General features: G+C 41.8%; 1 protein-coding gene and 1 long non-coding RNA gene across 4 annotated transcripts in view; one reads left to right on the forward strand and one right to left on the reverse strand.

The window, feature by feature from the left end:
* Positions 1 to 19,151, reverse strand: part of rnf157 (ring finger protein 157) — a 38,698-nt gene that overhangs the window by 16,816 nt on the left and 2,731 nt on the right. For all 3 annotated transcript variants that reach the window (XM_050060104.1, XM_050060103.1, XM_050060102.1), the window contains exons 2-14: positions 13,748 to 13,866; positions 9,108 to 9,196; positions 8,087 to 8,236; positions 5,743 to 5,860; positions 5,563 to 5,629; positions 5,434 to 5,477; positions 4,441 to 4,488; positions 4,209 to 4,280; positions 3,945 to 4,104; positions 1,635 to 1,747; positions 1,296 to 1,528; positions 914 to 1,016; positions 664 to 772 (exon numbers count right to left, since the gene is read on the reverse strand). In XM_050060104.1, coding sequence (XP_049916061.1) covers positions 664 to 772; positions 914 to 1,016; positions 1,296 to 1,528; positions 1,635 to 1,747; positions 3,945 to 4,104; positions 4,209 to 4,280; positions 4,441 to 4,488; positions 5,434 to 5,477; positions 5,563 to 5,629; positions 5,743 to 5,860; positions 8,087 to 8,236; positions 9,108 to 9,196; positions 13,748 to 13,866 — 1,425 coding nt within the window. The remainder of the gene's footprint in view (positions 1 to 663; positions 773 to 913; positions 1,017 to 1,295; positions 1,529 to 1,634; positions 1,748 to 3,944; positions 4,105 to 4,208; positions 4,281 to 4,440; positions 4,489 to 5,433; positions 5,478 to 5,562; positions 5,630 to 5,742; positions 5,861 to 8,086; positions 8,237 to 9,107; positions 9,197 to 13,747; positions 13,867 to 19,151) is intronic.
* Positions 17,302 to 19,093, forward strand: LOC126399867 (uncharacterized). Its single transcript, XR_007570929.1, has 3 exons — positions 17,302 to 18,132; positions 18,275 to 18,343; positions 18,804 to 19,093. It is a non-coding gene; the product is annotated as an uncharacterized LOC126399867 (long non-coding RNA).

Consider the following 19,151-nt stretch of genomic DNA (forward strand, 5'->3'; position numbering starts at 1 on the left):
GTGCAGCCGACAAATCTGCAGCAACTGTGTGATGTCATCATGTCAATATGGACCAAAATCTCTGAGGAATGTTTCCAGCACCTTGTTGAATCTGTGCCACAAAGAATTAAGGCAGCTCTGAAGGCAAAAGGGGTCCAACCTGGTACGAGCAAGGTGTACCTAGTAAAGTGGACGCTGAGTGTATATTCAAGTAAAGACAACTGAGTTTGTTCCATTATTCATTAAAGTGCAGACTGACCGGAGGTACTGTTTTTTGAGACTGCTGTTGAGGTTTTTACATAAAAGTGAAGACATGAGACCGACATGTAAAATCACATTTATGTAACAAGACGCGTGTCTGAAAGAGTCTTAACACATTATGAGCATCTATTACAGTATATACGACATAGAGCATGAAGAAATAAACAATAAACACATATTCTGCATTTAGGAAATAACAACATTCATTGTTTTCAGTGCTACGTTGAATTTTTGTCAGTTTAGGTTTGGCTGTGTGTGTGTGTGTGTGTGTGTGTGTGTGTGTGTGTGGGCTGGCATGCATCCCCCATCTATGTGTGTGTGTGTGGGCTGGCATGCATCCCCCATCTACCCTAGGTTTACCGTGAGTATATAAAGACAAACGTGTGTGTGTGCGTATGTGTGATTATGTGTGTGTGTGTGTACCTTCAGGGGAGGTGATGGTGGAGGAGAGCGGTGTTCCCGTGCAGGACGACTGGTCGATGGCTCCAGACGAGGACAGAGTCAGGTTCTCGCTGTCTGGAGTCACTCCGTTCTGTAAAACAACAGGAGCAGCGGTATGAGAGGAGCTCACAACACCACACCATCCTCCAAACACAAACACACAAACAGACGGGCACACATACGCAGTGTCTGTCTCTGTGTCACACACATACACACACACACACACACACACCTCCTGCTGGTCCACGGCGAGTTTGTGGCGACAGGCCTCCGATTCACTGCAAGACTTCTCATCCTCCTCCTCGGGAAGCACAGAGGAATTCTGGGAAAGTGACCTGACGTAAACATAATGGACGAGGTTTAGACGGAAATAACAGGAGATGGTTTGATGCACCTGTACCTGAACTGAAACAACACGACCAGACAACATGTGATCTCAGGATGTGGTTATAATGACGAGTATTGTTCATGGTTCAAACAAAAGCCAGTTAATTGATGTCTAAAATCAGATGTATAAAAAACAATAATACAAAAAAAGGGAAATTGGAAATTCGTGGCAGTGACGTTAACATTTAAAATGAACAAATCTATTTTCGACTGTCTCTGTTACTCACTTGGAACCACTCTTCTTGAGTTTGAGTCCCTGACTGGAGTTGGAGTGGTCTAGAGGGGAGAGGGAGCGGGCTGGTGCCGGGTGAGGCTCGCTGCTGTACGGGGGAAGCGCTCCGGAGACGTGGCTGGGGCCGGAGTGGAGAGGGGGAGGATTCACCACGGAGGTGTTGAGGGGGCCGTTCAGCGCCTCCAGGAGCGACACCACCTCGTAGCCTGGAGGGATGTGCTCCGACGCCTGCAACCCAGGAGAGGACACTGGTGAGTTTACTGAGACTGATCATTATTTTGTATCTATTCAACATTTGTTTTTTTCTTGTGTGTGTGTGTCGACTCTGTCTCACTGAGTGCTCCTCCGAGTCGGAGGTCTGTGAAGTGATGACGGGGTTAAAGCTGGTGGGTGACAGAGGACTGAGTTTCTTCCTCATGGCTCGGATCTGCAGCAGAGCTCTGAATGCTTTAAGAACAACATGGTGATAAAAAGAGATTTAAATAAGCTGTGGTTCTAAAATAATTTGCACTGACAGTGACATTTACACTTTAGGAGGAAAACAGATGTATTCAAGTCAGGACGAGACAGAAGATTTAGTTAACATCCAAAGCAATGTTCATGTTAGGGAAACAAACTACCAGTGTGTTTCACTACATTGAGAACTGCATAGTTTCTTTGTCTTATAATTTTCAAGATCTTGGACTCAAATTGAAGCTTATGAACTTTGAAGTTTTCTATATACAAGTGAGGAAGTGATGAGGATTTTTTTGGGCATGTCGCAAGCAATGTAGTGGTTAGAGCACTCATCTCTCATGCGGAAGGTCCAGGGTTTGAATCCTGCTGGGGTCGACGTTAGCGAAGGCATGTGGTCACAAGAGTTTCCCACTGCCGAATCAAACGGGATCAGATTCATTAAAGGGATAGTGCACCCAAACATGAAAATTCAGCCATTATCTACTCACCCATATGCCGATGGAGGCTCAGGTGAAGTTTTAGAGTCCTCACATCCCTTGCGGAGATGGGGCTAGCAACACAACTCCACCTAATGGAGGCTTACGGTGCCCCAGAATCAAACGTCCAAAAACACATAATTGAATCCACAAAATATCTCCATACTGCTCGTCCGTAGTGATCCAAGTGTCCTGAAGCCCCGACATAAAAAGTTGTTTGGAAAAACGTCATTTGAACTCTGTTTTTAGCCTCACTGTAGCCTGTAGCTCTGACTGCCTCTCTGTACACCGCACTCACGTGTGCACACTTGCGTGAGACCATGAGATCTGTGCACCGCGTTCATGTGTCTTCACAGGCTTTTGCTGGTTTCGCACGCACAGAGAGGCAGTCAGAGCTCCAGGCTACAATAAGGCTAAAAACAGAGTTTAAAGGACGTTTTTCCAAACAACTTTTTATGTCGGGGCTTCAGGACACTTGGATCACTACAGACGAGCAGTATGGAGATATTTTGTGGTTTCAATTATGTGTTTTTGGACGTTTGAATCTGGGGCGCCGTCAGCCTCCATTAGGTGGAGTTGTGTTGCTACCCCCTCTCCCCTTGGATCTCCGCAAGTGTTGTGAGGACTCTAAAACTTCACCTGAGCCTCCATCGGCATATGGGTGAGTAGATAATGGCTGAATTTTCATGTTGGGTGCACTATCCCTTTAAGGAAGCTTCAGGATAAGAGAGTAACTCCGGAATCTGAGCCAAGTCCTCAACAAGGGTGCGTCTCAAGCCCGTTGTAGACGGGAGGTTCCAGACGTAAAACAAACAAACAAACAAACAAAAACAGGCATATTTGAGTGCAAACACATGTGTATCTTTTTGGTCCAGCTGAGTCTAATAAGCTGTAACAGTGATTCATGCTTGGCAAAAATGGCTGCACGTTGAAAAAGATATTTTTGAATGACACACACCTGAGTCACATTTGATTCCTCTGTACCAAATTAGGCTTGAAATACTGTACTTTTTTACTGTGATAAAGTAAAAATGTTAAATGTCTAAGGGAGTAATAACGGTGGTGGAGGCAGCTTTGATCAATTTTAACATTCTTTTCTCATTTTGAAAAGAAATTCTTTAAGTTTTTTAATTTTAATCAATTTTACAATTCAATGTCAGCAAAATATTCATAAACCGCCATGTCTTAGCATCTTTAAGACTTTTAAAAGATTGATTTAAGACATTTTAACACCTATTAAGAACTCATTTTTGGATTAAAGATCTCAATGCATTGTTTAGGGATCCGCTAGAACCGTAGTTAAAGGGAGCATTAACTGGGAGTGCTTTGGAGGCATTCATTCATTTTCTGTAACTGCTTATCCCGTTAGTGGTCACAGGGGGGCTGGAGCCTATCCCAGCTGACATTGGGTGAGAGGTAGGGTACACCCTGGACAGGTCACCAGACTATCACAGGGCTGACACATAGAGACAGACAACCATTCACACTCACATTCACACCTACGGACAATTTAGAGTCACCAGTTAACCTGCATTTCTTTGGACTGTGGGAGGAAGCTGGAGCACCTGGAGAAAAACCACGCTGACACAGGGAGAACATGCAAACTCGGTTCAAACCAGGAACCCTCTTGCCGCTTTGGAGGCAGCTTTTATCAATATTAATGATCTTTTCTCATTTTGGAGAGAAGTTCTCGATGGTCGGTGGGAACTCACGCAGTCTGCAGATGGGGCAGCAGTTAGCCTGGTAGCGCAGAGTGTCTGCGCAGGCGTTGCAGAGACACAGGTGTCTGCACGGCAGGATGAGCGTGTCTCGCACGTCCGACAAACACACCACACACTCTGCACTGTTGTCGCTGATCTCGTCGTCGGCAACCTGGAGATAAAAACAGTTAAATGTTAGGAAGAAAGAGTCATCCACGTCGCTTCTTCTGACACACTCAGACGATGAGACAGAAAAACCCCTGGTGTGATTTCTACCTTTGATTCTTGGCTGTTGTATTTGTTCTCGATCCCGTAGATCTCCTGCAGCAGATAACTCACTCCATCCACCTGGGAAAAGGAACACAGTGAAGAACAAAAGCTGCAGGTCTCGTGGGTTCAGGCTTAATGTTCAAGAGGGAAATAAAGCTTTGGCGTCTCTTTGTCTTTTAAACACATTAAATAAAAATGTGACACAAAAGGATGAAGGAAGAAAAGCAGGTGTATTTACCACTTGTTTCTGCTTCAGAGGCTTCACACAGTAGCTCCCGTCCATGTGCTGCCAATGAAAGAAACAGCTGTTTATTACTTTGTCTAAGTCATTCAAAGCTTTGTGCAGGAAATCAGTTCATGTTTCATTCTTCTGCACCGCATCTGACGGACACTCATCTGCCCTTTAATGCTGTGTGGGGGACTTCTGATGTTTTTACATGTACAAGTCAGATGGCAGACAGCAGTTTTGCCTTTGCTGAGCGCCTGGATATGGAGATGTTTTACTACACCAATTTTGGTTATTCATCATTCTCTGTAGCATCAGGTTAGCCTTGAACAGAGATCAGAGTCCATACATCTGCCTAGAAATCACAGAAAACTGCAGAACCTGCTGGACAATCATCACGTTTTTTAACTTTTCTTCACTTTGAAAGTAATCTTGCGATTGCTGTCTGGTTAACAGTCCAGATTAGCTGCTCAGCATCAGCTACCACGGTGATTTATCCCGGTAAAAAGAGCACCAGCTTCATAGCACTGAAAACCCAGAGTTAACCCTGAAGTTACCTCGCCTGTTTCGGGGAGGAAGAGACCTCGGATACTTTGGCTCCCGGTTAAAATCCTCCTGAACAACACTGAAGGAATTCTAACAGGGAGACATTTCACCTTCAATCCTCACCTCTACACACCACTAAATCCCCCTAATCTTTACATACATATCACTACACCCCTGTTTCCAAGATAAGAATCGTTTTATAACCACACAGCGGTGTTTGTCTTCACACTGTTATCAGTTATAAAAACCCCAAAGATATCAAACGTACAGTCATGAGAAGCAAAGAAGGAGAATATACCCACTTTTAGAAGCTGCGGATGTTTGGTGACTCAAACAATTGATCAGTTATAAAAAAAATAGGTACAGAAAAGAATCTCTTTGATAAACTGATTGTTTGAGCTCCATCTGAGAACCCTGGCAGTGTCTGATAGCTTCTCTGATAAGCAGCATCTTATTTACCTTTTCAAACGTAGCCAGCAGTATGTGAGAGTGGCCCAAATGTTCTGCAGAGACAAAACACAGCGGACAGCGGCTTAAAATTCTGCAGCTCCTCTTCCACCTCAGACCATCAGTATGATAAACACTCACCTTCCCCCTCGTCCACGACAGCCTGCACCACCATGGGGAAAACCTCTTTGTCCATATCAAACAGCAGCTGAGGAGACAGACGGAGCAGATATCTATCTGACCTTGTGTATAAAATGGTTTCGCGGCAGCCTCGCACAGACGTGTGTTTCAGTATTCAGTGTACAGACAGGAGCTGCCTACCTCCTCGTCAGCCCACTCGCTGAGGTTGACGGTGTGTGAGGGCAGACAGAACTGCTGGCACACTCCTCGCTTGAAGTGCACCGTCTCAGACTGCAGAGAGCTGTCCTGAGGCAGGTAACTGCAGGAGATACACAGATACAGTCAGTCAGTGGTGACGGAGGTGAACAATATGGATCACTCAGCTTATCAATATCAGGACGTGGTCGCTTATACCACTCTTTGAATCAATTATTTTTGTGTCTAAGTTGTAAAAAAAACAGTAAAATTCTAGGTTTAATAGACCATAATTATCTTCTAAATCCTGAAAGTTTCTAAATTGTCCATTTGTACAGACAGGGTTCCTACACATTTGGAATTTCAAAATTCCATACTTTACCATACCCTAATTTCCAGACTTCTCTGCATTTTTTGTTTTTGTTTTCAGAGAATATGCGACATCTGAGTAAATATATCAGTGTATCATATTTCACATCATATTTAATTATTCTTAATAGGCGATTGTAGCCAAGTACCATAATGGCATGCAAATAAAAACTCAGGTAAGTTCAATGTCTGGGCTGAGGCAAAAAGGTTGGGACTCTGGGTGCAAGCGATGCAGTAACGAGACGTCGGTGTTTTTTCCTTTCATGTGGCTCAGAATCGCCTTCTCCCCCATGTTGGCGATGTCAAACGATTTCACACAAAGCTTGCATCTAGCTCTGTGTGTGAATTGGGAATCCTTGGCCAACCAGTATTTATATACGGTATTGTCAAGCCATCCATCCAAAAACTTGCATCTACCCATTGTGAACCACGTGAAACTCGTCTTCTTGTCGAAGGTGCAGTGTTGGAGTGAAACTTGATACCTGGGGGGCTGGAGGAGGGTCATGGGGCAGCGGACTGGACATACCACTTGTCAATCAGGTAAAAGGGGCGGTATGTTTTCTGAGACGTTTGCTCTCACACAAACTGTGCTTGGCCCGGCATAAAACACGATCCGGATTGATTAAATTATTTTTGGAAATACCTAATTTTCTATTTTAGAAAACAGTATTTTAGAACAGTGGTAATAGTCTGGAAACATAAATATTTTTCCATACTTTATTTTTCATTTTCCATACTTTTTAATACCTGGAAATTGATCAAATTTGTTTCCATACTTTTCCATACTTTCCATACTTGCGTAGGAACCCTGTACAGAGATCACAGATTTTACCTTTTCAACATCTGAGTGGAAGTTAGGAGTGGGCGATATGGCCCTATAATAATATCTTGATATTTCAGGGTATTTTGGCGATAACGATATTCTTGACGATATGACAAATCAGTTAAAACAAAACATTTTGTTATTATTTAAGAAAACAGAACTGCAGCAAAACAAGTGATATAGTTTTACAGTAAAAACTAAACTAAAATGATCTGCAGAACAGTAACTCAGAGTGAGATTCAGATTCTGTTACAATATTAATAGCTCAACTGAATAAAATCTACCACAAATTACACATTTAAACAGCTCCCGAAGATAAAAAATGTCCCCTAGGATCTATATATATAAACCAACAGGTGATTTCCTTCTTTTAGTAAAATCCTAAATGATTGTTTTCTTCCACCTGGACCTTTAAGCTCTGCCATTTCTCCTCTAATCATCACGCTGTAACCTGTGACAGGCTGTTATGACACCACAACTATCACACATTCACATACATGGAGGTTTTTGTCGAGCCACGAGCGTCACGTAGGTTTACATTACCAAAGGTTTATGACAAAATCACTTGATGACAGCGACTCGGCGAGAGAGGAGAGGGAGAGACGCTGTGCTGCTGCCAGAGGAGCCGCTGAATGAGTTCCCTCTGAGCGGTAAGTCACTAAAAGAGTCTGAGAAGTCCGGGGCTGTTCATAAAACATTCAGGACGCCACAGTTTATTCCACACTACTGAAGCTGCTCCTCTTTTTAGAACCATCGCAGAGTCACTAATACTTTCGCTTTCAGCCATGCTTGTTGTTGCTGTAGGTAACAGCATGACATCCGTAATTCACAAGCCAAAATATAGCGAGTATCAGGATATGAATTTTTCATACGATATTAAAAATTATACTGGTGTCATCATGAACGAGATGATATGGCACACCCCTAGTGGCGAGTCTACCGTTAAGCGTTCAGCAATAAATCAGCAGGCGCATTAATAAAGCTTCAATCTGAAGACATCTGAGTCAACACAGACACACTGTAACAGGCAAATTCTACTGACTGAAACTAGACGTGTAGTGATCAGTGAAATTAAAAATATAGATATTGAACAAAGTGACTGGTTAGTGGATTTCAGCAAATACCTATTAGTTCCCTAGTAAACATGTTTGTACTCACACTGGCACTCCATTGTGAAACTCCTCTATGGCCTGGTAATAGATGGTTATGGCCACCTGCGTGTCGGCGTCGAAGGTGAACTCTACGTTGTAGCAGGCCCTGTTCTTCCCTGCCGCCTCGTCACCTGGCAGCTTCAGGTCCTCGCTGCACCTACATGTGAGGAAAGGAGGTGAGCGCGGTTTGAAAGTGGAGAACAAAAATCTGAGCAGGATTCAAACTCCATCTACTGCAGTTATAAAACAGGCATGAAACCAAATTACAGAGTGTTTAAAGCCTCAGTAACTGTACAGGAAAGATCTGAAAAGGGCAGATTCATTTATTGTTTGAAGTCATGTGTAAAGTCAATTTCTTGAGTTACTTTTTATTTTTTTTTTACATGAATGAATCAATCAAATTTTATTAGTATAGCACATTTCATACACGTTAGTGCAGTTCAAGGTGCTTTAAAGATGACTGACAAGACAGAACAAATATAGATCGTTAAAAAAAAAGAGATTAAAATAGATTAAAAATAGAATACATTCAATTTAAAATAAATAAATAATAATAATAAGACTAAACTAGACTAAAAATAGATTTCACAGATTTTTAAAATAGATTAAAATATTTTAAAAAAGACAAAACAAAGACAATTAAAATTGTGAGGGGGACAAATAATCATATTAATGATAATTAAAAAACACTGTTATACACTGTAAGCATGTGAGAAACATATTCTGGTGAAATTTACATTTAATTTTCTCATAGCATTATTTTATGTGTATGTGACTGTTTGTGCTTTTGTGTTAATCTTGTATTTTTTAATTCGATGTTATATTGTTAAACCTAATTGTTTTTTTTCATGAATGCGTCTGAAGACAGTAAAAGCTTGACCTACAAGTAAAAACATGAATGATATGACACTATGCCTTAAATTAGCTGTTGTGGCTTGCTGTCTAAAAATAACCCAGTGGACATTAAATTAGACCTCAGTGGTGCAGTGAGAGGTTACGTATGTGTTTAGGTGGATTGAGGTGCGTACCGTACGAGCCGCAGCGTGTCCTTGCGGATGTTTATAAGGCTTCGTAACGTCTTTACTGGTTCCTGAGGTGGAGGGGCTGCGTACGGGAACTGCAAACAAAAAGCAAACAAATTATAGATGTGAAATACATGTTATGAGACTGGAAAGCAGTAGCATTCATCTTCCCTCAAACCGCCCCAGCATTCCTCTCTTCACCACAGGGAATTCAGGGTTACACAATGACCGCTGCTGCTCCTGGTTTAACCTTAACACAAGTGTTTCGGTTGGTCAGCACCAGCGAGATCCGTGCTGACAAGTGCTGAGCCGGAGCAAAAAAATCTGCTCAGATTGTGTCTTTCCAGGGACGAGGCTGACACTTCAGACAGTGTTGAGGCACATTTCTGCACACGCAGGGACCACAGGAGAGTAAAAAGTCCAGGGTAAAACAGTGCCTGTCTTTGTTTCAAGGACCAGATGGGTGACGTTTACCACATCAGGAGAATTTTGATAGCATCAAGTCACAGATAAGAATGTGAAATACTTTCTGTCGTGACCAACCTGATCATTAAAAAACCCTGATGTCAATCTGACACATAACCTTTAAACTTGACCCAAACTAAGGTCCACTTCTCAGCGCTCTCGTTGTGTGTTTGAAGCCTGAAGTTGCTGACTGAGCATGAGGGGAGAGCTGAGGTGGTTTGAGGATCACTGGAGGAGAAACATGCAGGATGTGGTCAGATACCTCCACACTACAACCCCTCATCTGTCCGTGCGTGTGTGTGTATATAAGTGTGTTTGTGTGGCAGTGAATGGCACCGTATTCAGTACTTTAACACATCTGGGCTCAGCGGGAGTCACGCCTGTAAACTACACAAGCAAACACACACGGAGTAACAGATGCTGAAAAGAGCCATTCATTAAGAAACTCACAGGCAACACTGTGGGTCTTATAAGGTATTATAAATCAAGAAACATCAGAGCGAGAGTCTGTACTTCCTCACACATACTCAGACTTAAATAAAAAGACTGTTCTCAAATAACCGTGGGCATTTTTCTTAGAATTTACATGTCCATTTCAATAATGATATCTTTGTACTAAGAGTGTACAGCCATGCTAGCAAATAAATCGGTATGATTACTTCACTGACAACACACTAAAGTCACCACTTAAAACAAGCTAATCTTTAACAGCACATTAGCTGGCCAACGTTTTTTTAGCATGAAATCTGTTTTTCCACACCCTGCTAAAATGCTGACGCCTTCACAAACGTCTTTATAAAAGAGTTAAAATTAAGTTATATTTTAATACTTAAACAAATCACTCCTTTTACCTTTTAACACCAAAACTAGCACATATAATGTAGCTGTTTTTCTATGCTAGCAGCTCTGCGAGGCTGTGTTGTGAGCTAAATGCAAACAACAGCATGCTAATAAGCTAACGATGACCAACATCCCAATATGCTGATGCTAAGCAAGTTTGACAAAATCTAGAAATTAAAAAAAAACTTCTTTCCCCTTAGCAAAAAACTGGCGCAGTTATAACAAAAAACAAAAATCTTATTCAAAACAAGGTAATCTATAAACAGCACATTAGCTGGCTAACGTTTTTTAGCATGAAATCTGTTTTTCCACACCCTGCTAATGTTAAAATGCTGACGCCTTCACAAACGTCTTTATAAAAGAGTTAAAATTAAGTTATATTTTAATACTTAAACAAATCACTCCTTTTACCACCAAAATTAGCACATAAAATGTAGCTGTTTTTCTATGCTAGCGGCTCTGCGAGGCTGTGTTGTGAGCTAAATGCAAACAACAGCATGCTAATAAGCTAACAATGACCAACATGCTAATATGCTGATGCTAAGCAAGTTTGACAAAATATAGACATTAAAAAAACTGATTTTCTGGTGTTTTTTTTAACTTCTTTCCCCTTAGCAAAAAAACTGGCGCAGTTATTTCATAACAAAAAACAAAAATCTCTATTCAAAACAAGCTAATCTTTAACAGCACATTAGCGGACCAACATTTGTTAGCTATTTTTTGTCCACACCTTGCTAATATGTCAAAATGCTGACGTCTTAACAAACACCTTCATAAAGGAATTAAGATAAAGTTATATTTCAAAACTTGAACAATTAACTCTTTTAACCTTTCCCACCAAAATGCGCAAGACATACCCTCCTCATCCCCACAGTTCATTTTAGGAGGACCACTCCAAGGAAAGCCAACTATTTAGTATTTAGAGTCACAATCCTCACGCCTCCTGTTTTCCTGCTTAGGTGATGCCGGGATGCTGTCTAAAATCACACACTGGCGCAAAATGATGCTGCCGTTGTTTAAATGTGTAAAAATGCAAAGATGGCATGAGGAAGGGACTTTGTAGTGGTCCTATAGTGTGAGGGGGCTGGAGTTATATGGTCGTAATTGACAGAGAATTTTGTTTTTACCTCGTGCTGTCAGAGTTGTCAGGAATAAATGGAAATCGCCTCCTAAGATATCCACGGTCTGGGCCTCTTTATATCAACACAACGCAGACAACACTAGAGTCCACTGGTTACATGTACTAAATTGAGACCTTTCACTAAAAACCCCAAATGTTAACCTTATTGTTAGTAAAGTCGAGCGATCATCCAAGTCAGTAGGATTCATCCTCTCTAGGATCATTAATGTCTGTGCAAAATTTCATGACAGTCCATCCAATAGTTGATGAGATATATCAGTCCAGACCAGAGAGGAGGACTGACCAACCGTCAGTGCTGCGATTATGGCTAAAAATCCATTTTGACTGTATCTGTGCTTCGGGCAGGAGTTTCTGAAACCTCTAAATATAGCCCCGTCCATTATCATATTTGTAGAGCGGTGCAGGAGACTGAGAGAACAACAACTGCGGTTGGTTTTATGATTCCACGGCACCATCTGCTTAGAAACCACCATTATATAATGCTGGTAAAGCTTCAGACACACATACAAGAAGAAAAAAAAATCACCAGCTGCATCCTGTGCCCACGGGAGGATTATAAACACCCACATAATCGGGAGAAAAACTGCACTCCTAATTTTAGCCCCAGTCTAGACAAAAACAGCACTGCGACTGAGATTAGCACACACAGAGATGGAGCCGAGTCTCTCCGTATCAGCTTCACTTAGTCGACGTCTTCAGCTCCCTTCAAGGCTTTCAGTCTGTGACAAATTCTCTCTTTCCTCTGCGGACTCAAGCTCTTTTTGATTTGCAGCTCTCATTAGTTTGACCTTCAGGTTCATGATTAGGTTGAACGAACCCTCCGGAGGAGCCACCGCTTATCAGCCTCTCTGTGTGAGGGGAGCCGGCAGACTGTCATTTCACTTTTAATTAGTTTGACAGGATGAGTCTTTGAAATACATTTAAATCAGTGGCAGCTTGAAAGCCTGTTAATTGACACTGCAGGAGTCACGCCTGCTGAAATGTTATCAACTTCTGTTTCATGATTTAATGACGAGGAGACGGCTACACCTTCGGGTCAATAGATCTGTTAGTTGATTCACAATTTGACAATCAAGTCATCTGTCAAGCTGAAATACGAAAAAAAAAGCTGTATTTTTCTTCTCAAATGTGAATTTTTTTTTTCTATTAATGATTATCTTTGGTTTTGGTCAGCTAGCTGAATAAAACAAGCAATTTTCAAGATATCATGTTGGGCTGTTTGATACTTTTCACTATTTTCTGACACAAACACTTATCAAAAAACAAAACATAATAAATAATAATAATAATACATTGGATTTATATTGCGTTTTTCAGGATACTCAAAGACAGTTATGGGTGCATTGGGTGGATTTGATGAGAGATTTGGGACCGATGATGATGACTTCTGATTTGTCACAGTTAAGTTTGAGGAAGTTGGTTTGCAGCCAGGATTTTATTTCCGTGATGCAGTTAGTGAGGGTGGAGTGAGTGGCAGGCGTGATGGCTTTGGTGGAGATGTGGAGCTGAATGTCATTGGCAAAGCAGTGAAATTGAAGTCCATGATGGCGGATTATTTGACGGAGAGGGAGAATGTACAGGATGAAGAGGAGGGGGCCGAGAACTGAACCATGGGGAACACCTTGGCAGAGGGGAGCAGAGGGGGGTTTGCTATTATTTATGTTGATGAACTGATATCTGTCGGAGAGGTAGGATTTGAGCCAGGAGAGATCAGTGCCGGTGATGCTGAGAGCGGTTTCAAGGTGGGAGAGAAGGACGGAATGGCTGATGGTGTCAAATGCTGCTTTCAGGTCAAGTAGGATGAGTATGTGGAGTTTTCCGGCATCAGAGGAGAGGAGAAGGTCGTTTGTGACTTTGTGAATACTTGTTAGCTGCAGGCTGAGATCCTTTCTTTATCTTCCCCTTTGTGTATTCATACTTTTATAACTTTTAATCTGCAGTTTTGTTTAATTATGAGACTAGAAGTTAATTCTTCAGCTTGGAATCTTCTGACAAAAACATGGGCTAGGCAAGCGAGAAGTCTCCCTTAAAATGGACAAATTAAAAAAACAAAAAAAACAAAACAAATCTGAATAGCTAAAATTTCTAAAAAAAACTGGGTAAACTCGAAGAACTGTTATAGCCACTGTGTCAAACTTGTGGTGAGACTGTTGGGAGTTCTAACATTTAATACAGCTGTTAGTTGTGTGAGAACACCTACCGCCACAGGTCTGGTCCCCAGGAAGTTAAGGTCTGTGTTTTCCCCAAACAGGTAGCCCTCCGGATGTGTGGAGTCAAACTTCTCTCCCCCCATGATGAAATGGCTGGCGAAGTAACTTCCTGCACAAGCACACAGAGACTCACTTTTAAACACAGACAACTCAAAGTACGTCACATCATCTGAAAAACATTAATGCCAAAGACCTTTGTGGTGAGCACAACGTAGCTCTGCTATTGCAGTGGTAAATAATTTGGTGCTTTAAATTCCTGCGCTTGGAGAGGTGAAGTCCCTCCCCTTCTGTTGGACCACCGCCTTATTTCGGAAAAAAGTACAGTAGATGATAGCAAAAGACAAGTTGTTCCTTTATCCCATTTGAATTGTGCCATGAATTACACGTTTGTCAATTTGAGAGTTGATATCATATATGCAGAAACATGGCGACGATAGTACATATTCAGTTCATGACAATTAACTTTTCATTAATCCACATATTGCATGTCAATTTTTGGCTCACATGTGATTTTAAATATGGTATTAGGTTGTAACTGTTAGTAGCTGTTGACGTAGACTGGCCTACATTTGATAGAAAAGTTCTTTGTTAGTTTGGTGAAACAATGTTTTAGTAGTTTTAGGGGATGAACTGGTGCAGCAACAACTCCAGGACAAGGTCTTTGTGTGTAGACCATTGCTAAGTTACCTAGCTAGCTAGCTGGTTGACGGTAATGTATATTAGTGGCAGTATGGTACGGTTCAGTCCAGTTCGGTGCGCTTTTTTTCCCACTGTGAAACTCTAGCCCCTGTTTCCACCAAACACTTTCAGTATGGTACCTTTGGAACCAACAGTAACCCTTCAGACATGGTACCTAGACCCTAGTGTTTCCCCTGCAAACAGTACTCTTAAATGTGGGCGGGGTTGTTGTCACTCACTGCTCCGTCCAGCACTCACTGTATTTCCTCCATTATCAGTCTGCACCTTGTTTATCGTCCACAGAACGAGGCTGCATGTCGACATTTTCAGAACAAAATAAAACAGGCTGCAGTGAGAGTCTCTCTCTATGGGATATTTAAAAATAGCAGGTTTGTGCATTTAGTCCTTCTCAGGCAAGCTCAGGGGTTTAGTGTTGCTGGAGCCCACAGGAACGATGTTTTTTTTTTCTCAGACTCCAGCTGCTGCAAGAGGCAGCAAATCATCCTTTCATTTCATAGTTACAGTTTACTAATAAAACTCTCCACAGTATGAACAGAGGTTACATGAGCCTCAAAACCAGCCACAACTCAGCCCTGAGCAGAGTGACCGTCCTCTATTGACCAATCAACAGACTGCAGTGTTCACAGCTCCACCTTTTAGTACCAGATCTGTGTGCTAGGTACCCCAACAGAGGGGGGACCAAACATGGGGACGGTACAGAACAGTTCTATTGGTACCATCCACAACTTTTCACAGTGGAAACAGAAAAAAAGCGTACTGAACTGAACTGTACCGTACTGCTCGGTGGAAACAAGGCTATGGTGCCCACTGCCCACCTGCAAAATGGGAGAAGGAAGGAATTTCATTTATATATTCTTCAAATTAGGTTAATGAGCTGTTAGGAGGGGGAAAAAGGAATTGAAAACCCAAAGCTTTTTGAGCGTTGCAAGAAAAGTTGTGAAGTTAACATAATTTTTTTCTTGCACAAATAAAAATTCTGTCTTATTAAATTAATGTGACAGCAGCTTGAAACAAGAAAAAATAAGGCAGATCTATAGTGTCAAGATTAGGAGACTTAATTACAGTAAATATTTAAGAGGGACATCTGGGGTGCTGCCCTGCGACCCGGCCCTGGATAAGCGGATGAAAACGGATGGATGGAAATATTTAAGCACTGATTTTTTTTTCAGCTATTCAATTAGTGAAGCAAAAACAAATGGCGACACAGGCGTACTATCAGACTCATGCTCAATAAATGGAAACTGCATCCAACCCTGACAAAATAAGATTTTAGTGCTCAATAACTAAGACTAGAAATTTTATGCCGTCATTCCTTTGCCAGTTGCAAATTCTACCCATCGCACCCTTCACTGGACTGAAACATTAATATTTCCCTTGATTAACTGAACCATTTGGCTGGCGCCGTTATCCAGAGACACCACCAGTAACTCTCAAGCTGCTCGAGCTTCACATCCTGGAATCATCTGGTGTCAGGTACAACTGCACACGAAAAGTTGTTTTTCAAACGAATCCCTGAAAAGCACCTGTGAAGGCGTTCTGACTGGAGCTGGGTTGTTATTGGGCGCGCTGCAGCTGTTTACCATGACTTTGGGTCGATGACAACAAACTAAATAGCCGTTGTGCCTTTTAATCACAGGGTGAGCTAATATCATAAGACCGTAATAGCGGTTCGGAGTCTTTAAATACATGCTGGATGGGCAAGTCACGTATCAGCTGGAAGGACATCTCGTCTGGCATCTTTCACACTTATTAGTGCCGGAGAAGAGGAAGGATGCGCTGATGTTACAGCCATTCACACTGTAGAAAAAAAATATTCATAACACGACGAATCATGAACTAAAAAAAGCCACAATGATGACGCTCTTCTCTCTCGCCCTCTCTTGTCTTTGTCACCTTGTTATTATTTACAGCAGGTGGGAGAGGCGAGCTTGGCTGAGGCTTTGTCACCAGATCCCAGAAACAGGAACTGGGGCTGACAGATCGGTTTCACCAGCAGCCATCGCCACCACCTTCCTCCCCTCCCCTCCCACCACCACCAGGCTGCAACCAGGACTGTTATATCACAAATTCATCCAGCTTGTAACTAATTCAGCTACATTTCGGGGAGAGGAGTGCTAATGGCAGCCACAAGGCAGCAGTTTTTCTTCTCTTTCATTCATCCTCCAGCACCTAACATCCTTATACATCTAAGATATTACTATTATGTCAGAGAAAAAGCCCAACATATCACACCTGACTATAATTAACTCCACTTCCAGTCCCCAGCTCTGCTCCAGGTCTCATTTTCTGAGAGATGTTCATTTACTTTATGTCTTTTTTTATGACAGAATTGAGGAGCAATACCAGGGTTTCTTCACAATATGATTCTGTGACGGTGATATTGGATTACTGCTAAACCCTGGTGGGGGAGCTGAATACAGTCAAAGTGTCACACAGAGGAACAAAAACAAGACAGATTCAAAACACAGAGGTCAGCCTGAGGTCCAAAGGACAGTTTGAGTGACGTTATGTTTTGATGCAGACGCCAAATACCTGATATCCAGTATCAACATGAACCTTTAAAGGTCCAGCGTGTAGGATTTAGGGGGATATGTTGGCAGCAATGGAATATTGTATAATGATTATGTTCTCTTTGGTGTAAAATCACCTGAAAATAAGAACAATTGTGTGTTCGTTACCTTAGATGAGCTGGTTATATCTACATAGGGAGCAGGTCCTTGTCTATGGAAATCTCCATGTTGCACTGCCATGTTTGTTCAGTAGCCCAGAATGGACAAACCAAACAATGACTCTAGATAGGTCAGCCCAGAATGGACAAACCAAACAATGACTCTAGATAGGTCCCTTCGCGTTTATGTGTTGGCCCCCATAGTTGGCAACCCCTCAGCGAATGTGTCGGAAAACCTTTTTTTTTTTTAAGTGAAACTGCTTCATTCAGAGTTTTTACCCATTTAAATCACCAGGTCAGAGACCTCTGTGGACTATTTTGGCTCCCAGTAAGAATCTCCTGAACGCCTGGATCTTAAATTATCAGAGAAAAAAGGTGAGCACAGATTAGCAGGAACTAGGCTAGTGGTCCATCTCCGACACTGATTCATTACGCGTAACTGCTTCATTCAGTATTTTCCCACTTTAAATCATCTGATCAGTTTGTTTTGGGGAGGAAGAGACCTCTGCGGATAATTCAGCTCCTGGTAAAAAAAACTTCTGAATGTCTGGATCAGAGAAAAACATGAGCACGCATTTGCAAGCACTGGGCTAGCAGCCTGTCTGCGACGAGCCGAACAGCATCAGAGAAACTCTAATTTGTAACGTGAAACTGCTTTATTCTGTGTTTTTACCGGTTTTAATCACCTCATCTGTTTGTTTTGGAGAGGAAGAGACCTCTGTGGATAATTCGGCTCCTGGTAAAAACCTCCTGAACTTTTGGATCGTAAGTTATCAGATAAAAAAAGTGAGAGAAGATTAGCAGGAGCTGGGCTAGCAGCCTGTCTCTGACATGCCGAACTGTGTCAGAGAAACACTAATTTGTAATGTGAAACTGCTTTATTCAGTGTTTTTACCAGTTTTAATCACCTCATCTGTTTGTTCTGATGAGGAGGAGACCTCTGTCAATAATTCAGCTCCGGGTAAAAACCTCCTGAACTTCTGGATCTTAAGTTATCAGAGAACAAAGGTGAGCATAGATTAGCAAGGGCTGGGCTGGCAGCCCGTCTCCGACATGCCAAACAGCATTGGAGAAACACTGATTTATGACGTGAAACTGCTTCATTCTGTGTTTTTAACGGTTTAAATCACTAGGTCTGTTTGTTTTGCAGAGGAACAGTCCTCTGCGGATAATTCGGCTCCTGGTAAAAACGTCCTGAACAATGAACACTGAAGGAATTGTAAGTGGGAGTAGTTTCAGCTGGCTGCAATCTGCAATCCTCACCATTTGATGCCACTAAATTCCCCTAAATCCTACAAACTGCTCCTTTAAATAAGTGCTTATTTAACTGCATGGTAATCAAATTTTAAATAAACATGAAATTGATGAACAGTTTTAGAAATCTAATCATTTAATAATTCATAAAGATAAAATACCAAATGTTCTCCAGCTCCTAAAATGTAAAGATGTTCTGCTTTTCACTGCTTTATATCCTGTAAATTTTATAATTAAAAAAAAATAAAAAAAAATGATCTCCAAATTAAAGGATAATTGCTTGCAGTCCTATTACAATCTAAGAAAACCTCATTTACACCAAACACACCAATAACTCGCACAGACAAAACGTCTGCTGCTAATGGTGATGTCGGTCTTTTAATTTTCATCCTCTTGGGATCCATCATGACTTATTTATTTTACAGACAGACTGTGCTAGTCATGATGCCATCCAGTCCTGCTCCCTGCTAGCACATGCTCAGAGATGCACCAAGGTAAGAGCCAATCCCAGTTATGTATCTGACACTCTGCAGATAAATGAATATATAACTTGTAGACGGGGGATATTCTGAATGCATGTAAGTAGATGTGTCCCTGTGTTGCTGTTGGTGTCCCACCATGGAAAATTCAACAATGCTGCAGTAACAAAACATGATAAAAACGTGACAAATCAACATGAAGATACTGTTGAATCTGTTCAGGGGAAATTAAGTTGCTCAGAAAAGGCACACGACACCCCACCCCCGCCCCCCCCCCCCCGCCCCCGCCGCGCG

The sequence above is a fragment of the Epinephelus moara genome, chromosome 13 (genome assembly GCF_006386435.1).
Source record: "Epinephelus moara isolate mb chromosome 13, YSFRI_EMoa_1.0, whole genome shotgun sequence".
Taxonomy (NCBI): domain Eukaryota; kingdom Metazoa; phylum Chordata; class Actinopteri; order Perciformes; family Serranidae; genus Epinephelus; species Epinephelus moara.